The 21014-nt window shown below is 31.9% G+C and overlaps 1 protein-coding gene across 17 annotated transcripts in view; it reads right to left on the bottom strand.

The window, feature by feature from the left end:
• Positions 1 to 942: 942 nt before the first annotated feature.
• Positions 943 to 21014, bottom strand: part of GULP1 (GULP PTB domain containing engulfment adaptor 1) — a 221923-nt gene continuing 201851 nt past the window's right edge. For 9 of the 17 annotated variants that reach the window (XM_019626104.1, XM_019626118.1, XM_019626105.1 and 6 more), the window contains 4 exons: positions 13192 to 13416; positions 11396 to 11534; positions 8779 to 8873; positions 945 to 2855 (listed from right to left, as the gene is read on the bottom strand). In XM_019626104.1, coding sequence (XP_019481649.1) covers positions 2784 to 2855; positions 8779 to 8873; positions 11396 to 11534; positions 13192 to 13416 — 531 coding nt within the window. In that variant the 3' untranslated portion in view covers positions 945 to 2783. Of the gene's footprint in view, positions 2856 to 6966; positions 6978 to 8778; positions 8874 to 11395; positions 11535 to 13191; positions 13417 to 21014 lie in introns of all 17 variants that reach the window. The other 8 variants (XM_019626112.1, XM_019626114.1, XM_019626116.1 and 5 more) reach the window with 5 other exon arrangements.

Below are 21014 nucleotides of genomic sequence, written 5' to 3'. Positions count from 1 at the left end.
GTTACCATAATGTGACTACAAGTTTTTGAAAAAAAATTCAAATCCAAAACGGAAGAAACAAGAAGAGATGAAAATTATTGTCATTGGCTTGTTCTGATAAGCTTCACACTGGATAAGTAACATTGTAGATGCTAGCCAGTGCTAGGTACCCACATTTAAAATTGTTAACTATAAATGTTCTTGAGGAAGTTTTTGGCTCACAGAGTACTTTAATACACATTGGTTTTCATTTACTAATTCATATATTTGCCTTACTTTTCCTTTCCGATAAACTAACTGAAGACAGGAATCCTGTCAACTTCAATTTAACAATGTCTGTTAGCAAACTTACTAGACGTTTTTTTACCCACATAATACATGTTATTCACACAGAGTAATAAATAAATTTTATTGAATAGAGGGATGAATTATTCATTGGTTTGCAAAGACAGTGAGTGTGAGTCCTGTGTGTTTTTAAAAATAGTTAACATTGTGTTTTGGATAGGTTCAAAACTTCATGACATTCGAATTAGCCACAACTCAAATCCTGTTATCGAGTCTACCTTTTAAAGACTATCAGCCAAGACACACTTTGTATTATTTTAGGCTAAAAAAGCTCTCAATTTAGAAAAGACGTATTTACATAATTCACTTATTGCACCAGATGCTTCTGGTGAAAAGAACCAAACTATGATTTCTCTCATTGCAGGATCAAGTCCATTGTTTTCACAACTGAATGGTAGTTGCTCATAAGACTAAAATGTGTGTGGGCTGTAAGAAATCAAGTTAAAGCCCTTTCTTTCTTTCTTTCTCTCTCTCTCTCTCTGTCTTTCTTTTGGCTCCAATTTATTATTTTTTTTTTTTTTTTTTTTTTTTTTTTTTTTTTTTTTTAGCTGAGCCATCCTGCTACCTGTTGGCAGCTCAGCGGCTGCTCAGCTCGGGCTGGACTCGAACCGCTGTTGCTCAGAGCTCAAACTCTTGAGCGAGCTCTTAACCAACTGAGCCACTCGGCCGGCCCTTTTGGCTCCAATTTATGACCAGAAAAGTCTGGCATGTAATTAGCTTCAGAATGTGTCTAAATTAATTAAAGATTATTTAATGAGTAAATTATGCAATTTATTTAAAATCATTTATTCTCAGCAAAATCAAACATATTATTGAGTTTACATAGAAATACAATTTTCAACTGGATCTTCATAAAAATGCACTGGTGAAATAAATGTTCATAATTATGTACTATTTAATCATGCCAGTAGCAGAATTTATTACCATTAAAAACTGGTAAAGTAACATGTGCAAATACCATCTTAGTACTCTATTTGTGTTACCATTGATAATAAATGGTGACTAAGTATATGCCTATTACATAAAGCTTTTTAAAGTACAATAAAAATACAAATTCTATCTGTTAAAAAAAAGCCATTGATATGGCTTCTAAACATCCTCATTATACAAATTCCAAAATACTATATGACAAACAGAATTATAAAGACTCTTCTTTTTGAAACATATACTACCATCTAATTAAGGTACAACTTAGCAGATAACAGAAAACAAACAAGAAGGCTTATATATACCATAGAACATTATGGAGATACATACAAATATAATATTGCATAAGCTATTTCATTTCTTCTCTTAGTGAAAATGTACCTTTAGCACTTGAAGAAAATTCCCATGACTAAAATTTTTTTAAAAATCTGGTTTTGAGACTTCCCCCCAATCTAAGTTGACATTTATTAATTTACTTTTTAAAATGTGATGAACCAAATTATAAATTTTGACTATAAATTTTTGTTGCATTCAGTAAAAATTATTGTTCATGTTAAAGGCTAAAGAGAGCAACAACTTGATTTTTGTGAAAAATGAGATTCTAACTTCAACAACAATAAAAAATTAAATTTGTTCAATAATAGTGATGATTCATAAAGAATAGTATCCATAGATTTTAAAGTATCAAAACTAATGGGGCATCACAATATTTTGAGAAAAAAATATATTTTGTAAAGTAAATATGGTTAACAGACACTGCAGTTATAGACAGTATATATTCCAAATTTTTCTTTTTTTAGGAAACATCAGATTAAATGTTATATGTTTAGTAATGTAACTTATTAGAAATTAAATTTTGTGTTTTGTAAATAGCAAATTTTCAGTTTTGCCCCCACCATATTTACTTATGAAATAAATAAAATATTTAGAGTATAACTGATAATAACTAACATTATTACTGTGCATTTACTAATACTCTAAATACATTTGGTTTAATTATTATTAAAATTTATGTTTTTGTCATTTCACCTGCTAAAAATAAACTGGTGGCACTATAGTCAAAGTTTACATTTTCCTAATGATATGAACGAGATTTCATACATAAAATGACATCTGTCCAATGAATGGTAACATGTTTATTAGTTTGAATATAGTATTTAGTTTGCCATTGGTATATCTCTTTAGGACTTTGAAAGGTATCATTAAGGTATGGCTTTTGGAAAATCAAAACTAAACTAGCAGCCTGGAGTATGAACACAAATTTCAAGAAGCTAACTATTTAGAACTCAGACACAAGGTAGATATTTGGATAATTTGTCTTTCTATTACAAATTCTTCTACAACAGAACGAGAAAGGAACATAAAAGTATGCTTTACAGTACACTGAGTGGTACTAAAAGAATTTACAGAAACTGAAGATATTAAAAATATACATATATTGGCACATGTATAATACCTGTCATAAAGTAATAATGAATGCTATATGTAGACAAAATAAATTTAACATGAATAAGGACCTCTTGTTCTTGACATCAGCACCTGCTGTCTAATGGGTCGAGACAAAATACTGTGCCTTCAAGAGTTAGTCCCATTTTGAACCCCTCCTGTAAAACAGAGTAAAATCATTAAAACAGGAAATGCTCATGACCAAAAAAGGAAACAAAAACAAAAACAAAAAACAACAGTAAATTGAAGAGACTATAAACAGAGGTTGAAATCTTCATGTTTTGATCAACTAAAAAATAATCAAATATCAAATGTTGGCTTGTCAAATATAGGTGTGCATCCCAGGTGGATCTTTATACCCATTAGCATTTTAAATGTTTTAAATGTATGTGAGGTGAGCATGCGTGAGAGACAAAATAAAACAGAAATATATGGAAGTATTAATAAGTAGTTTCAAGATTTAAACGTTTCTTTTTAAGTAAAGTCTAGATGTCGTTCTTAAATCCCTCTGTTGGCTTTAAAGATCGATATCCATTTAAATTTAAGTAATATTTAAATACAACTGAGGTACTTCAAATTGATGAATGGTTGAAGATAGACTGCTAGTTTTCACCTTTTCTTCCTGGTTACCACTGTCCAGAGCCTGGTAAAATACATTGGGTAAATGCAAAATTATATCCCACGTGGAACACAGACTGCAGGTCCCTTTGCTATGGAGAAAGCTTCCTTTATTAGTCCTGCAGTTGTGTGTAGCTGCAAGTTGTTGCTTTGAATCCCACTCCAACTAGTATATTTTAGATGTTTTTGGAAATTAAGTTGCCTTCGATTTATTGAGAACAAATACACAAATGCTGTGAAAGGTGGTTGTTGTTTTTGGGTTTTTTTACCCTTAAAATTTTGAGTTAAAAGTTAGTGGCAAATAAAAAGTTTGCCTTTCTCTACTCCAAGCTCTCTTCTTTTTTTTGCATAAGAGATACATACTTGAACTATGGGCTATCTCCAGTCTGACCATCTCCCTCCATCCCCACATTTGCCTGTAAATCTTTGCACATTGGCATACAAAGAAGAGATGAAAAGCAAAGGTTCACACTGATCAATGGAATTGAATTGGAGGCCACATTTTAGGTTTCCTTGTAGAAGCAGTGTGGCAGTCTCTTTCAGTCTCTCTCTGTCTCTCTGTCTCTCTCTCTCTCTCTCTTTCTCTCTCTCTCCATAGAGATATACATCTATAGATATAATCTATCATCTATCTATCTAACATTTATCTATCTATCTCTACCTATCTCACTGTTTCTTTATAACGGAACTGAGATTTTGTTTACGGAATAATTTGTAGTTAGGGGTGGCCATGTGACACATTTTTGGCAAATGCAATGTGGACAGCAGTCTATTCCCAAGGAAACAAAAATGTCTCTCAAAAATAAGGCTTCTGTCCCCTGTCTGTTTTGTGTGTTTTATTTAATGAGACTATTTGTGTGTTAGCCAACTGTGTATCATTTTGCATTTCCCAAAATCACTTTCATTTAGAACAGGTATCTAAATGTACTTATGTTATTATAAATCCAATGTAAACATTGTGTAGAGGAAGAAGGTTGTCATAAAACTGCAAGCCACATCTTATTGTCTAGTAATGTTCAGAGACTGCTCTTCATTTTGTCTACAGCAAAGAGACTACATAGCAATGCCTTTACTGTAAAGATTTTTCAAAATTTCTTCCCAGTACTTGGAATACAAATTACATTTAGCTAAGTAAAAGTCTGAGTACTTACCATTATTTTTTAAAAGACTTCTTATCATAAGAATATTTTTTGCTATATTTATGCTTATTTTTAAAACAGCTGCCAAATACTTAGAAAAGTCTATAATTAAAGTTGAAAATATTGTAAATAAACTGTTCTTTAAATATTTTATTTGGTTATATGAGGATCTTTTTATTATGTCATCTAGTGTTATGAGATGATAGATACATAGATAGATGATAGATAGGCAGGCAAATGTAATAGATAGGATATGTACTACCTTTGTAAAGGTTTGATACCATACATTTTGCCATACATAATTCACTTTTTGCCAGTTCATTTGAACTTAAACAAGTATAACTTAAATGACCCTAAAAACGCTATTTATCAGTGTATTACCAGTATTTAAAAGGCTGAATAGCAATCAAAATAATATAGCACTCAATCACTATTTCAATTAAAAAAAAAGCTTGTATCTTACAAGATTATCTCCATGGTGACTTTATAAGGATCCTTTCAGAGTCCCCCTAGATTAATTTAATCATCCCAATGAACAGATACATTGTTTATGACTCCTTGGTTTTTTTCTCCTAAGATAAAGTTTTCCATATACTTTTCTGATCTTCCCTCCTAGGTCTCATTTTATAAATCGTGATTTAATGGACTCTGAATCCATCTAAGATTTCCATATCATCTAGAATTTTAAACTTCTGAATAAAAATGAGCATTTATTTAATTTATGTAGTGATGGACTCTATCATAAACTAAAATCACACAAAAATGATTTTATTATTAATATATTATTAATGTTTTTTTGTATGAAATATTTTGCCCAATTACATTTTATTATTTTGAAATAGCGAGAAAAGCATATCAAAAAAAGAAAAATCATTCATATGTAAAAATTGTGAACATGTTGACTTAGGTAGTTTGAGTCTTCTTTTTTTCTATTTATACATTCTTAAAACAGTTTGATAATAATATATATAACCCTACTTATATATATTTTCTATTTTTAATCATAGCAGAACAAACTTTCTATATTATTTTGAGTCCCCATAAAACTAATTTAAAGACTATATAATATTCTACTAATTTTTAATATGATTTGTTTCCAGTATTTTACAATTACTTAATAAGGTTGGCTGGATTTTTTAATAGAGTTTTCACATTTATAATTATTTTTCCTTCAGCACAGATTGTATTCATTTTTGATGAAAAATAGAAATACAAGTATTAATAACAAATTACACTCCAAAGGAATGTTATGAACTGACCCTGGCCCAGCAATAATTTAGAGTACTTGCCACACTTGCATTAGTACTGATTATTAGTAAGAAAATATTTGTACTTTGCTAGGTCAAAAAGCATTTATAGTTCTTTACTTAATTAGTATGTTTTCTCTGATTAGACTGAACATGTCTACATGTACATTAACTACTTGTGGTCTTCTTTTGTGAACTATTTTTTTAATTTGTCAGTTGATTGCTGTTTCCTAATCATTTTTCTACTGACTTTAACTTTATATATATATATATATATATATATATATATATATATATATATATATTTAAAGACAAAGTTAAAAAGAACTATAGAAGTTCTTCTATAAAGACTATGTATATCCATATAAATATGCCCTTATAAAATTTTCTCTCCAAGTTAAAAGTCTGATGATATTCACTTTAATTTCAAATATTTTAAGCTACTTAATATTTCTTAAATGTATGTGAATATTTGCTGTAAGTTTCAGCTGTGCATTTATCTTCTCCAAAATTATTAACCAGTTGACTTAACACCACTTAATGCATAATTCTTTCACCATTCATGACTTACCATGCTTCTTTTTTAATGTATTAAATTATTATAACTTATAAGATATACTTCTGGGCTATCAATAATATTACACTGATTTGTCTGCCTGTGACATGTACCCATAAGTTTAAATTATGTCAAATGAAAAAAACTAAATTATTGATTTCAAATAAATATCGAATTCTATAATCATTTATAATGAAATACAGCTTAGCATTTCTACTTAAATTGTATATTCCAGAGATATTTGTGTGATTTCCTCTGTAAATGAAAAAGGAAAGCCAAATATCTCACTAGGCTTATTAACTCAATATATGAGGTTTATATAACCCATTATATTGTATAGAGTTTTTTACATTGTATGCGACATTAAAAATAGTTGTGTGCTTTAGGTTAACTAGGCTAACAAGTTTAATAACAAAAGTCATCATAAAATTTAGGTGAACATATTATTTTACTTTAGTTAAAGTGAGCTTTCAAGTAAATCCTGGACTCAAAGAAATAAACAAGTAATGAAGTAGACAATGCAACAGTGACTGTCATTGAAAAATAACTTTAAAATATGGGTTATAAAATCTTTCAACTCAACTAATAATTCATAGACAAATCCATATGAAATTTCTGTTTGGATATTTATTAAAGCATGCAACTTTTAAGGTTTTAGCTTTAAAAAGATATAAGTTGTTTAAAATTATTATGAAAATAATATACCAACCATCTCTGGCGCTACCCACCATGAAAGCAGAAAAGAATAAAAAAGATATTAAGAAAATATTAGAAATGCCAAAAACTAAAATAAAAGCAAAAATAACTCAGCTGAACATTATTTGACAAACGTATCATTAAATCATTCCAATACAGTATTTCTCAAAGTGGGTACCCGCAAAAATATAAAGATGTAGGCTTATCATTAAAAATTCATAAGAAAATGTACAATTTTGTGAAAATCTAAAATACATTAATAGTAAAGTACTCTTTATGATTTGTATAACATTTGAAAACAAATACTACCACATCAGTGGCCGTATTTGTATTTGTCCTTACAAAAGCATTAAACCCAAGTAGTATAAGCCTAATGGGTAAAACTAATAAAAAAGGAATGCAATTGATTTCATATGCAAGAAATAAAACTTTCCTCCTAAATATTCATGCATAGTTTGAGGGCAAGTTTCATAGTATTTGAAATATAGCAAAGAGATGGAGTAACTACGTTATGAAGCAGAATACATGCTGAAATCAACAGAACTTTGATATTGGTGATTTAGTCTCAGTCATATAACACATCCCTCCTGTTATATTAAAATTCTGAATTTTAATTTTATTAGGTGTTATAATTTTGCTTTTATTTAATTTGTTATTTTTTGAAATACTTGTATAAGAGCTTCAAGGATAAGTTGTTTATAATTTGCTGTACATATTTAAGAAGTGTTATAACAATTTAGATTAATATTGAGGATTTAAAATAATTTTTCATGTGAATCACCCAAACTGGAAAAAAATTATTTTAACATATTCTTTGAAAACTTCAAGGCATATGTTAAATAATCCAACTTTTAAAGTACAGGCTTTATTATATCTAGAACAATAAGGAAAATCACATTGTACCTAGAAAATAAGACTACTTTAGAGCTGTAGTCCAAAGTGAGCAGAGGGCTATTGATATGATCTTTCTAGGAAGGAGTGCTTTACTAGTTGTTAGAAGGTCAGAATACAACCATTATTATTTTTCTGGTAAATGAAGCATAGAGAGTATTAACCCAGGTCTAATAAATAGAAATGACTCCTCTTTCCACCTCATTTCAATCAGCTTCAGATAAATTGACTCTGCTTGCATTCTACTACATATAGTCATTGATAGAAACTAGGCTATAAGAACTTCACCAAAATGTAAAGGGAAAATATAAACAAAAGACTTTATTCTAGAGTTTCTAAGACTACTTATTAATTGCTCATTCTAAATAGCTCTTAAAACCAGTATCTTCAAACTTCCAAAACAATTCAGAATTGAAAACTAAAAGGGAGAGAAAGAAGTGAAACTCCAACTGAACCAAATTCCTAAATAACTTGTCATGGGTATCTGCTGTTTCAATAAGCGCCCCAAAGTTATGAACTGGAGCTACAATGCTTCTTTTAAGAGCGACTGATTTGAGTCTTACAAAGATTTTCCTTCATCTACCCATTCACTATTTTGAAGTTCATAATTGTTAAGATTCAGATCAAATCTTATAAGCCTAGTGTAATGACCTTTAAATTCTTGGATTTCAAAATAATGAACCATTAGAATCCATGCAATTTCATATAAAAGAAAATGAACCACCTTATTGCCATTGTAAATTGTATCAAGAACTAAACAAAACCTTATCCTTAACATATGTATGAGTATTTTTAGTACTAAGTGTATATTATTATTTTAAAGAAATTATTTTAAGTAAGTTTTAATAGCGAGAATAACTCAAGGAAAGGGTAGTTTGGGTATAACATCCTGTATTAAAACGAAAAACCATTTATGGACCAATCTGATATTCACCTGCATTTCATCTAATTTTGATTGAATATCTGGAGGAAATTCCCCTGCTCCACAGTTAAATGGGTCAAAAGGTTCTGCTCCAAACAGGTCCCGTTCTAAATGGAAAAAAAGTGATTTAGTAAATGAAGAATAAATGAAGAGAATAAATTTAAGATTCCATTTAAATAAAAAGCTCTATTACTAAAACCCACTGCATTGGAGTTTAAGACTATTTTACAATTAAAACTGAGTTGGACAATTTGTCCTTAATTTACTAGTATAGATATATTATAGATAGTATAGTGGTAACCAGGACTCCATATCTATCAATCTATTTATTTATCTGTCTATCTATCTACCTATTTATATATTGCTGCATTTCCTAAACTTTGGTACTCAAGATAGGTAAACATTAAAAAATGTAGCAAGATATTATTTCAGTTTCTCATTAATAAATTCCATAAAACCATTTGATCATCTCCAAAGGCATTTCAAACTCAGTGATGTCTAAAACAGAACTCATTACCATATTTTACTGTGTATAATGTGCTCCCATGTATAACGTGCACCCTCGTTTTTGGCCCAAACTGTCGGGGGAAAAAAACCTTTCCTTTTAAATTTTTAATTCAAATTTGTATTTGTTTACATTTAGGTACTTGTCTTTTGGATTATAAAGGAATTTTAGCATTTATTCTTTAACATATTATGGTACAAGAAATTTTATGTAACAAATAATTACAAAATAAGAACAGATACAAAGTACAAGATATTTTATGTACTGGTAACAAATTTATGATATTTACGCATCATAGAAGGCCAAGAAGTCTTCATTGTTGCAAGTTCATTATATGTTCAACAAAACCAATTATCATATTCCAGGGTATTATTTTGCATATGGATATCGTTATTGATTTCTAGAGTTACACTTTTAACTCATAAGTATAAATAAAAGAATTAAAAACATTTATATAAATATGGAATTAGCACTGCCTATGTATAATGCACATCCTTATTTTTTCCCTCACAAATTTGGGCAAAAAAAGTATGCATTACACACAGCAAAATACTGTACTTCTCCCTTCTCTGTCCCTAGTTTCCCCATTAATAACATTTGGTCTAAAACCCTGAATCATATTTATTTTGAACTCTCAGTCATCATCCTAATAGATTATTTCTTCTAAATATCTGAAAATCTATTCATTCTTCTCAATTTATATTTCAACTTGAATTAAAATCCTCTATTGTGGATATATTGCTAAGTTATATTTCATATTCTACCATGCAACATAAATCTAGTGCATATGCTAAACAAATGCCCACTGAATTAAATAAATGAGTGAATAAATTAATGATGAAGTCCAAGAAAGTAAAAAACAGCAATAAACAAAGAGAGATGAGACACTTATAAAGACATAAAATACCCCATTAGGCTATCAGGATATTGGCAACTATTTTCTAAAAACACACTATGATGTGTTTATCATAGATCATTTCCTTAATTTAGCACTGACACAAAATATATTCAGAGGGATTTAAATATAAATTTCAAATTATGCAGCGATGGATATTTTTGTAAGCTGATTTATAAAGTTACTAATGTTATTATTTTGTATCTACAAATTAGCTCTCTAAACTTTAAATGAATACTTAACATGTGCAATATACTCTGTTAAGTTCCACAAGGGGAAATGAATCAACTATAAGGCCCTGACATGTTTTAAAGCCTTAAGCTAGAACTTCAGAGTTATATTCAAAGTGTCTTAATGTGAACCAGAGACAATGCAATAAAGCATAATATGTAAAACTCCCTTTTCTTCAGTTTCCACTTGGATATCATGACTGATCATGGCATTGCAAACCATTCTTTCAGTTTCTGTGATAGGACACAGATCAAAATACAGTCAAGATATTGAAAATGAGCAATCTGTTAGATGTTTTCTAATTCATCACAAAGAGACTTCTATGTTTCTTCTAGATATACAGAAGGTAAATCAGAAAATCAACGCATTTGTAACATTTTAGATATCAAAGAAAGAACACTTATAAAGGATTAACAAATAAATCATGGAATGAATAGATTTACATATTTCTTCAACTAAGATTATCCAGACACTTCATAACCAAAAGTTTAAACCGAGCTCTATCAAACATGTCAAAAATCATTAAAGAATTACCATTAGAATTGCTTTTAATCATTAAATTAAAACATTAAAAATACAACCCCAGGGCCGGCCGAGTGGCGCGTTGGTTAAGAGCTGGCTTGGGACACCAGAGGGCCCTGGTTCGGATCCCACATATGAGGGCCAGTGAAACTGCCCTCTACCAAAAAAAAAAAAAAAATACAACCCCAAACACAATAAAAATATAATGAAGTGATTTGTATTAAAATGTAAATAATTCTATACCAAACTGTTTTTCATAAGAGTTTCAAATGCAAATAGTGATGTCTTTTGTAGTATACTCTGAATTATGAAGTAAAATATAATTAACTGATTTGCTATATATACAAACATAATACTTTAGTAATTAAACATTTTACTGAGCTTGTTAAGACACATAATTTCACATAAAGCATTAATTAAACATTTAAAAGGTACACAAATGCAGTAGAGAATATTGATTTGTTTAGAAAGCTTACTAATCTCGGTAGATCTAGTAGGTACTGGAGGTGGTTGTGTGCCGTTGCGAGTAGGTATTGAAGACTGGTGTGATATTGGAGAAAATGGAATCATATCAAAGATGTCAGTGGAGGGTGACTTAGGTGTCACACTGCCTGCCTGCAATGAAGATAATATGAATTAGGGTAGTATTTCATGTAGACACATTATAATGCTAAATATTTCATATATCAATACATATAAAACATATATAAACAACAAAGTCAGTTGAATAAAAAATAGTTGAATTTGTCAGTATATTATGGTTCAACCAATTATGCTTAATGCTCATTGGTAAGAAAGCAATAGAAAATGTCAGCAAACATGTTTTCGAAGATGATGGCAAACATCGTGATGACACTATTCTAGATAGATATATAAGATATATTGGATTTTTTGTATATGTAGAAATTGCCATTTGTACCAGACAATTGAAAATGTTAGAGACTACATAAAATATGATTTCAGTGCTATATTTGTGTAAGTTTTAAACAGAAATAATTGAACATAAGTGATGTATCTTTTTAAATGTAACTATTCAAATGCAATTGACAACAATTTCTTAAAATTTTAGAGTACAGTACATTTTAATTTGTATTTATAACTACAGTGACAGCCAAGTATTAGATTCATTGCAGTGCCTTTTAGTCCTGGATAAGATTTCATTAAATTTCTACAATAGCTACCTTGTGAAAGAAATAAATAATCACTAAATATACCATGAAAATCATTAAGTTGTCTGGGCCAGGATGTTATGTAAGAATGAAACAAGCATTACTTTGTCATTCAGGGGTGAAAAAGACACACACTTACTCTCTCTCACTCTCTCTCTCTCTCTCTCTCTCTCTCTCTCTCACACACACACACACACACACACACACACACACACACACANCACACACACACACACACACACACACACACACACAAACACAAACACACAATATATTAAAAAAAAAGAATTCACATTTTGGAGAGTGATAGTGAGAAAAAAATTGCTTTTCCTATAAGAACATGAACAGAGATTGCTTAGAGTGGTTCACATTACAATTAGAGTTCTCAGAATACATTTATTTTTCTGATTTACAGATGACTAAGATAGTGAAGAAAAATAAGGCTGCTTGTGTGTAAAGAGTGATGGTTTTGATATTAACATAATTCTTACTACAATTTTGCATGCAGGAAAATTGCTGTGATCTCTCTATTTTTACCTATCTGTTTACCTTATTGATCATAAATACTATCCAAATACTTCCAGGCAACTTTGTCCCTCAGCACTTTCCTCCTGCTCAGGAATACTGTTCTCCTAATCGCCCTGTCCCTCTATCTCCCCTGGTTCCATCTTTCTCCTCCTATTCAGGATATAAAGATACTCAAATCTCTACTGTAGTTAAAAACAAAACAAACCAACCAAAAATGTCTTCATTCAATCCTCAACTAAAATCAATGAAGACTTTGCTCTTTATGAACTAAAGTCTACTGAAACTGCTTTTATCAATATCACCAATGACCTAATTTCCCAACAGCCATATCTAAGGGTCTTCTGAAGTACCTGTTCTATCATCTTTCTGTGGGTTTGTATACCATCAACATTCTACTTGTAAGGTCTGATACTGGGTAATCAAAGCAAGAAACAATGGCACACAAAGGCCCCAGATCATATCATATTTTTCAAGAAATACCTGATTGTTTTCATTACTATAAATTATATATTTTGGCAGAATTAAAAACAATAATAAGTGGGATAATAAAAATAATTTTCTGTTTAGCAAATTACATGAGGTCTTGGGATGCTGCTCTCACTGACTGGCTTGGGAAGGCCACATTTAGGAGGTGGTGGTATTAACAGTCCCAATGATAGTCTGGAATCAGTCGAGTTGACAGGAGTGATAGTAATGGAAGAAATATTTAGACAGGGAGATGAATCATCACTACTACGCCAGAAAGAGGATAAGCATCTCTGAAACCCGTGTTGCTCATGATCAGACATTTTGTTCAGCAGCTGTAAAGAAAGGACAGAGAAATATACTAAGGAGAAGAAAGAAAACATAGAGGAGAAAAGAAAAGGTACATGAAAATTTGTTTGTAAAATGATATTTTATGAAAAGGATAATTTCAAAATATTAATACTTTACTAAAATTAGAACAAGTAGTTTTAGTAGAGTTTAGTAGAGATTTTCCTATTGTGACAGTCCTTAGATTCTGGATTGTTTAATTTGACCACTTTTTTACTAAAATATTACATTTTTAAATATTTAAATAAAACATTGCATTCATTAGAACTTAAGAAGAAAACAATGGAGAGAAAAATGAGGAAAGCCTAAAGATGTATTTTGGAGAAAGCCTCTGTGTAAACGAGATGGAAAAAAGGAAGGAGAGTAATAAAAAAAAGTTATTGAAGTAGGAGTCAAGTCTAGTACAAAGTTATGTCTTTGTAGAATTTTCAAAATGGGTGACAACCATCATTTTATATTTAATTCTCAAAACATTCTTTTGAAGTATTAGTACTAGCAATGCTATGCCCTTGTTATAACAAAGATAGGAGAATTAAGGCGCATAGATTCTGTGAATTATTCCTACATGAGGTAAGAAGCAGAGCCAAACTTCAAAACAAACTGACGCCAATCATCATGTCCTTTCTATAGGCAGTGAGTTCCAAATGGTAAGACGCTTCAGGGATGGGCAGAGGGAGCGGTCAAGAATGTAGAGAAATCAGAGAGATAATAAATAGTAAGGCAGTGTGCAAGCAGAAAACTACACTGGATCAGAACATCAGTCTTTGAATGACTTTTAAAAAGCTATTTCCATTCCAGCATGGAAAAGCCATTGTCAAGAGCTGAGGCCAGGGGAGAGTTGAGCTGCCAGATGTCAGAGCAATCAAGTTAAACAACAAGCCAAAATAAAAGTAGTAATTCAGTCTTTATTCATTTATTGTGATACATGAGAAACAGCCCAGACAGAAGGTGATGGCTCCAATGGTGTCCCATTTTCCCCAGGGAATGGCACTGGGCAACAGTCAGAATGATCAGTGCAGAATAGGGTATTGTCTCTGCTGAGGAAGCCCTGAACAAAAGATTTCTGCTGGTTTTTCTGATGAGGTGGGGCAGCAGGACAGGGAAGGAAAAGTACTAAATACCGAGTCCTTAGAGGAGAAAGGTGTCTTCAAGACCTCCAAATAAAGGAGATGCACCCAAGAGAGGCCTTAGCTAGGGCCTCCAATGAGGTGGCCTCCAAATGGAGGCGCCTGGGCTAGGAATGTAGATATGGGTAAAAACATGCCGGCCACAGGCCAGCCGAGTGGCTCAGTTAGTTAAGAGCACGAGCTCTGCACAACAGGGTTGCTTGTTCAATTACCACATACATAGGCCAGTGAGCTGCACCCGAGCTGAGCTGCCTCTGAGCTGCCAACAGGTGGCAGGACGGCTCAGCTGGTGAGAGCACGTGCTCCTAACAACAAGGTTTCCAGTCCGACTTCCGCATGGGATGGGGGGCTACGCCCACCCGCAACTAAGATTGAACACAGCACCTTGAACTGAGCAGCGACGAGCTGCCGCTGGGCGGCTAAATGGCAACTGGACTTGGAGCTGAGCTTTCTGCACCCTCCACAACTAAGATTGAAGGACAATAACTTGGCTGTTGCCCTTCCCCAATTCCCCAATAAAATCTTGAGAAAAAACAAAAACAAACAAACAAAAACAAACAAACAAAAACAAATAAACATGGCCGGCCTGGTGGTGGAGTCCTCCTTCTCCATACTGTGCACTAACTCCAGTGTCGGGGAGGCACCTTTCTCCAGGGTGGCTTGCCAGGTGGAGCCTTTGTGATTGCCTATGATAGGGCCTGAAAGATCATACATAAGATTTGGCCTGGAGCCTGGCTCCTCAATGACACTGGAGAGATTTTTCAACACTAATAATAGAACTTTGAGAATGATAATACAAATCTGGCTTTTGATAAACCCCGTTGTGAAGTCTAAGCCCAGTATATTTAAATATATGAATATATTTCAGTAGTTTTTAATTCCATGCCAAACTATTAGGCGTATTCAATAAGAATAAGAACATGTGAATATAGCATTTAAATGACATACAGTGGCATTTTTGGCATCAATAATATTTTGAGTGGTGTCTCTAAATTTAAGGGTTCAGAAATTAGTCACTTTTAAGCTGCCATTTTTAGCTGGCAGAAAATATTTATTTTTCAAGAAATTAAATAGTTGAGAGGAAAACAGCTTGATATTTTTATTTTAAGTCTTCTGTCAGTATTTTGACAGATGGCTAGAAACCAAAAATTTTGGACTTTCCCACAGAAGTTCATGCACCCCTGTTTAATCTCTTATGCTCATAATTCCAAGGTGTACAGGATCTGAATTATACTAATGGGAATGAGGAATAAGGAATTCTATGCTCAGCAATTACATGTAAATTATGCAGAATCTGTTAGGTTATTAAGACATATTAATAATGAGTGACCATATGTGAGATTCATTGTTTTTGCCGTTTTGTAGCTTTTTCTTTCAGTAGGTAGTGGCTTGGTTCATTTAGGGTATAGTGACTATTTCAACCTTGAGCATTGCCTCAATATGACAACAAAGGTAAGTAAAATGTTTTAGGGTTTAAATGATATCAGTAAATATTAAACACATTTAAACAAAAAATGCATTAGGGAGTAAATATTTCTGTGGTAATATCTAGAGAAATATTAGAATGATACCAAAATTTTATTTTATGCTATTATTTTGCCAATATAAACCTCCAAGGACCCTTTTAAAATGTAAAACTATTTTAAGGTTAAAATATGATTTATCATAATTATTAAAATAGAGGTTCAACATTCTACTTAGAATTAAATTTAAAAAGTAAATAAAGTGTATATATATATATATATATATATATATATATATATATTTTAAATATAGACATTGAAAACAAATTTTTCTAGTTGAAAAACTGGTACATAATAAATAACACTAAAGATGGGAAATATAATGGCAATGTAGAATGTTCTAGCAATACTTTCTATATTACCATGCTGATTCATACTTTCAAAGTTCACTGTTACAGCACATTTTCAATATCACTTTTTATATAATAAGCTTTAAAAGTAACAACTTCTGGAATTTAGAACTTTCAGCACCATGAATGTATTTTTTTTCAGATTTTCTAAACCCACAGCTTGTTTGCATTGGTCTATTAGTTGTAAGACTTATTCTATGTTCTTACGAGAAGTTTGCAAGTTGAACGGATATAATCATCTACATATCTCAAAGAGAAAAACAAAAATAAGGAGAGATTAACTGACTTGAAAAGGTACTCCGGGTCAGTACTGAACTAGAATGGGATATATTTTTCTTCCCATTAGACAGGGTTTACTTCTTTAGCATCCTATTTTATGCAAGTAACAATTATAAACGTGAAGCTGTGGAGTAATCATTTTTTTCTGGGCACCGAATGTGTTCTTGAATGAATGTTCATGTTTAAAATGTCTGTGCCTTTGTTTAAAGATTCACGTGTGGCTTGTTGTGTAATTTAGAATTCTCACAATCTGCTCTTGTCCCTCTTTAATTCAAAAGTAGCTGAGAAAACACTAGAGGATGATAAAGAAGCAGGTTTGTTTACCTGAAATGATAGGCATACATTGGGTTATAAATGTCCTATCAAGTCTCAACAGTGGCCACACAGTTCATTATGTAAAAGCAAAATTTTATCCAGTACCACTTGGCTTAATAGAAAAGGGGATATTTACTTTACTCAGCAATAGAAAGTCCAGTATTTCTTAGGACTGCAATTTTGTTCATTTAACTTCCTGGCAATAGTTTGATTTGGTTGAAGACTTCTATAGCCAGAAATGTAAAATGTAAGCACCCAGGGTTTGGGATATATATATATTAAAGATATAGAAGAATCAAGAGGAACACTTTGATTTAACTTGCTATGCCCACATATTATAATGGAACAATCTTCTGGAGGCGATCATGAGGCTAGGAGGGCAGAATAAACCCTTTTTCTTATATAAATACAGGCATTGCTGCCATGTGAATGTAATAAATGGAAATCAGATTGTTCCTAGATAATAAGTACCAAATGGTAGAAAACCAACCTCTAATCTATTGCCAAACCACTAGAACACAGCAAAAAGCAAACAGGACAGTCAAGTAACGGAAATTTCTCGGTGTATCTAAATGATTGTATAAATAAAGGCCCAATTTCTAAAACCAATGAAAAGATTTCCACAATTTCAGTGTGATACAGAGGTATGTAATATGGGCACTATCAAAGGCTATTTCATTTGGCAGAAAGGGAACCTATGATTGAACCACTGGAGCAGAATTTAGGAGACATGGAAGCATTTTGTTTGTAAGTACAAGCAAAAAACTAGCTTGTCAATTTAAGTATGAGCAAATGAAAAATGGAAGTGGTCTTCATTCAGCATACATATGAGGAATTGGTTTTAAGTGAAAAAGGGTTTGGGATATATATGTGTGTATATATATATATATAGTCTCTTATTTTGGTTTCTTTGGCTAAAACTAAACTATTCCATAAACTTACACTGAGCAAATTTATATTGGGTCTATTAACTAAAACAATAAACAACAATCCAAACAATGAGAGATAAAGAGCAAACGTTTTTCATTCAGTACCATACCATAAGCCCAGACCTCCTTCTTGAACTCCAGATTTCTAGATTCAACATCTAATAAACATCTCCAGTTGGTTGTCCAGTAGTCAAAGTTAACATGAGTGAAAGTGAAATATTGACTTTTTATCATTCACCTCCTTCAAGTCATGCCTATTTCAGAAAATGATACCACCCCCTAGATGCTCAGAATCAAACCTTGAAACATAATCCTGATCCTTCTTTTATTCTACAGCTCCCAACAAACCATCAGTAAACCCTTCAAGCTCTACTTCCAAATTGTATGAAGAATCAAGCTAGAATCATCACCTCAACTGATGGAATTCTAGACCAGGGGTCAGCAAACTGCGGCTCGGGAGCCACATGAGGCTCTTTGGGTACGTTCCATCTCAAATGTTTGCTGACCCGTGAAAGAGCCAATCTTGTCCCTCACAACAATTTAAAAATTATTCAAGAGCCATAAATAAATTTTACATAATCACCATTCTGCGAATAATATCCTTTAAAATTTTTATAAATGAAACTATGATAGTTTTATTTTCATTTTCAATTTCACTTCAGAGCCACATGGATGTACCCAAAGAGCCACATGTGGCTCACGAGCCGCAGATAGCTGACCCCTGGAGGCTCTCAAAAGTTTGCCAATTCCTGTTCTAGACCAACTTCCCCTTATTCCTCTCCTACTCTACTGAAATAGTGTCTTAGCCAGTTTTGGGGACCTCACTATGCCTTCTTTATAGGCCATGGTACATACAGCAGTCTGATGAACACCAAATTTTCTGGTTAAAATCTTTGAGTGACTTCTTATTGCAATTAAAAAACAAACAAACAAAAACATCTTTACCATGGCCCACAGAGCCCTATAAACCTAAACCCTGACTCTCTTCAATGCCATTTCCAGCTTTTTTGGTTCTTTCATTATCTTTCAGGTACAAGGTATTGTTACTGTTTTCAGTTTTTTGCATTGACTAACTTTTTACCATTCAAGTCTCAATTCAAATGCTATCTGCTCAGAAAGGGCTTCCCTGATAACTGTTTAAAAAAAGCTCCCACTCATTCTCTTCTATTATGCTCTATTTTATTTTATTCATAGCATATAACATATATGAATTTTTAAATATACTTATTCATGTATTTATGAGTTTATTATCCATTTCCCTTTCTTTCTCCATGTGATGTAAGTTTCTTAAGAGCGGAAATTCATATACTGCTAAAACCCAAGGGCCTCGAACATCATGTGGCCATATTAGATGTTCAATAAATATTTTACAAATTTCCATAACTGATCACAACTGTATCAAATATATATAAATGACAAATGTGAGAAAATGAAAATCAAAGTAGTAAGCATTATAACAGATAAGATATGTCACTAACACATAATTTCAAAACATCAGAAATGACTTAGTAGGACTAGAAAAAGTAAAAACAAAACTAAAATGTACACAATGAAACCTTGAAAGTACTTTTTAGAATTCCTGAAGATTTTCATTAAAAGTTCAAACCTAAAATTACTTAGTTTGTATCTTCAAAATAAATCAGTATGACCAGTTCACATGCTGTAGCAACACATACGTGGTTATTGGCAGGCCACCACTTGAGAAATAGCAACCTTTCCTTAAGGAGTCTCTGAGGAGAGTAAAGAAATGCATCTATGCATCTATCATACACAGTGATTCCTTAAAAGTACAAAGGTTCTCCATCTAGAACATTCTACTCAACAGGGCCTCACATTTTTAATCTATGATTTAATAAAGAATAAAACAATCAACATCTCTAAGTAAGACAGAAATTTCTTATTAGAAGATCTGATTCCTATGAAGCACTGTTCTGTGTTAGAAAAAACAACTTTAGGGCTGGATGAGTGGCTTAGTTTGTTAAGAGCTCGCTCAAGAGTGTCAGCTCTGAGCCACAGGGTCTACGGTTCAATTCAAGGCCTGAGCTGAGCTGCCGCTGAGCTGCCAACAGGTGGCAGGATGGCTCAGCTAAAAAAAAAAAAAAAAAAAAAACTTTAATGTTGGACCTCTTGCTAGGAAAGATTGCTTATGATCTTTTAGTTATCTAACCAAACTTTGCCAAAAATGTTTCTTCTTATTTTTTATGCTTCCTCTAACTGATTGCATCTGATACTTCATCACCTACTATTAGAATAACATCCATATTGGTTTACATTATTTTCATTTTCCATGTTACTTTTAATGCCCCACCCCCAATCCCCAAATTCCATCTCTACTTTTGCTTTTCTCTTCTTTACCCATTTTAAAGCTAAGGTTTTACTTTGACTGTAACATACTGAGATGAGAACTCATGGAGAATCTGATGCCAAATTAATTATATACCAAACCCATCTATTGTGTAATTTCAATGTGTACAAGTATATCAGGATTCATAATTCATTTCAATGCTTCTTCAGTTAATGTATTAATTCCATCTCTAATTCTTTCAACAAACTGTTGCAAACTTTAGTAATTTTGGAGTATCCTATCCTTCAGTCCTCTAATGGCAAAACAAACAAGACCTACAGTCTTATGTCCAGAGTTATAAAACCGATAGGCATTCACTGTTCATTAAATTTGCTAGACCTGGTACTCTGTGAGGTTCTAGGCATCCTGTTTGTGTGTCCTGTAAAACTAATGTTCAAATTCCATAAGAAAGAACAAACGTAAAAGATTTCTAACTTAGCAGAAATTTGCTTTACTTCAGACCCATTGCAAGCTATTCAGCAAGGGGTATCTATATTATAAATTCATATTGTATTTATAGTATTTATAGTATTCATTATTCTTGAAATTAAATTTCAATAGTTTGAATCATTAACAAACTTTCAACAAAGTTGATATTTACAAGCAAGACAACATTTCATACTTATTAAATAATATAGGTAATTGAATCTTATTTCTTTTAGTTTATTTTGAATATCAGATAATTGGGATCTCATTTTAACAGATGTGAAATAAGTAT

Source organism: Hipposideros armiger, unplaced genomic scaffold (genome assembly GCF_001890085.2).
Source record: "Hipposideros armiger isolate ML-2016 unplaced genomic scaffold, ASM189008v1 scaffold_658, whole genome shotgun sequence".
In the NCBI taxonomy this organism is placed as follows: domain Eukaryota; kingdom Metazoa; phylum Chordata; class Mammalia; order Chiroptera; family Hipposideridae; genus Hipposideros; species Hipposideros armiger.
The sequence above is the reverse complement of the archived record's forward strand: the minus strand, read 5'-3'. Positions and strand labels throughout refer to the sequence as shown.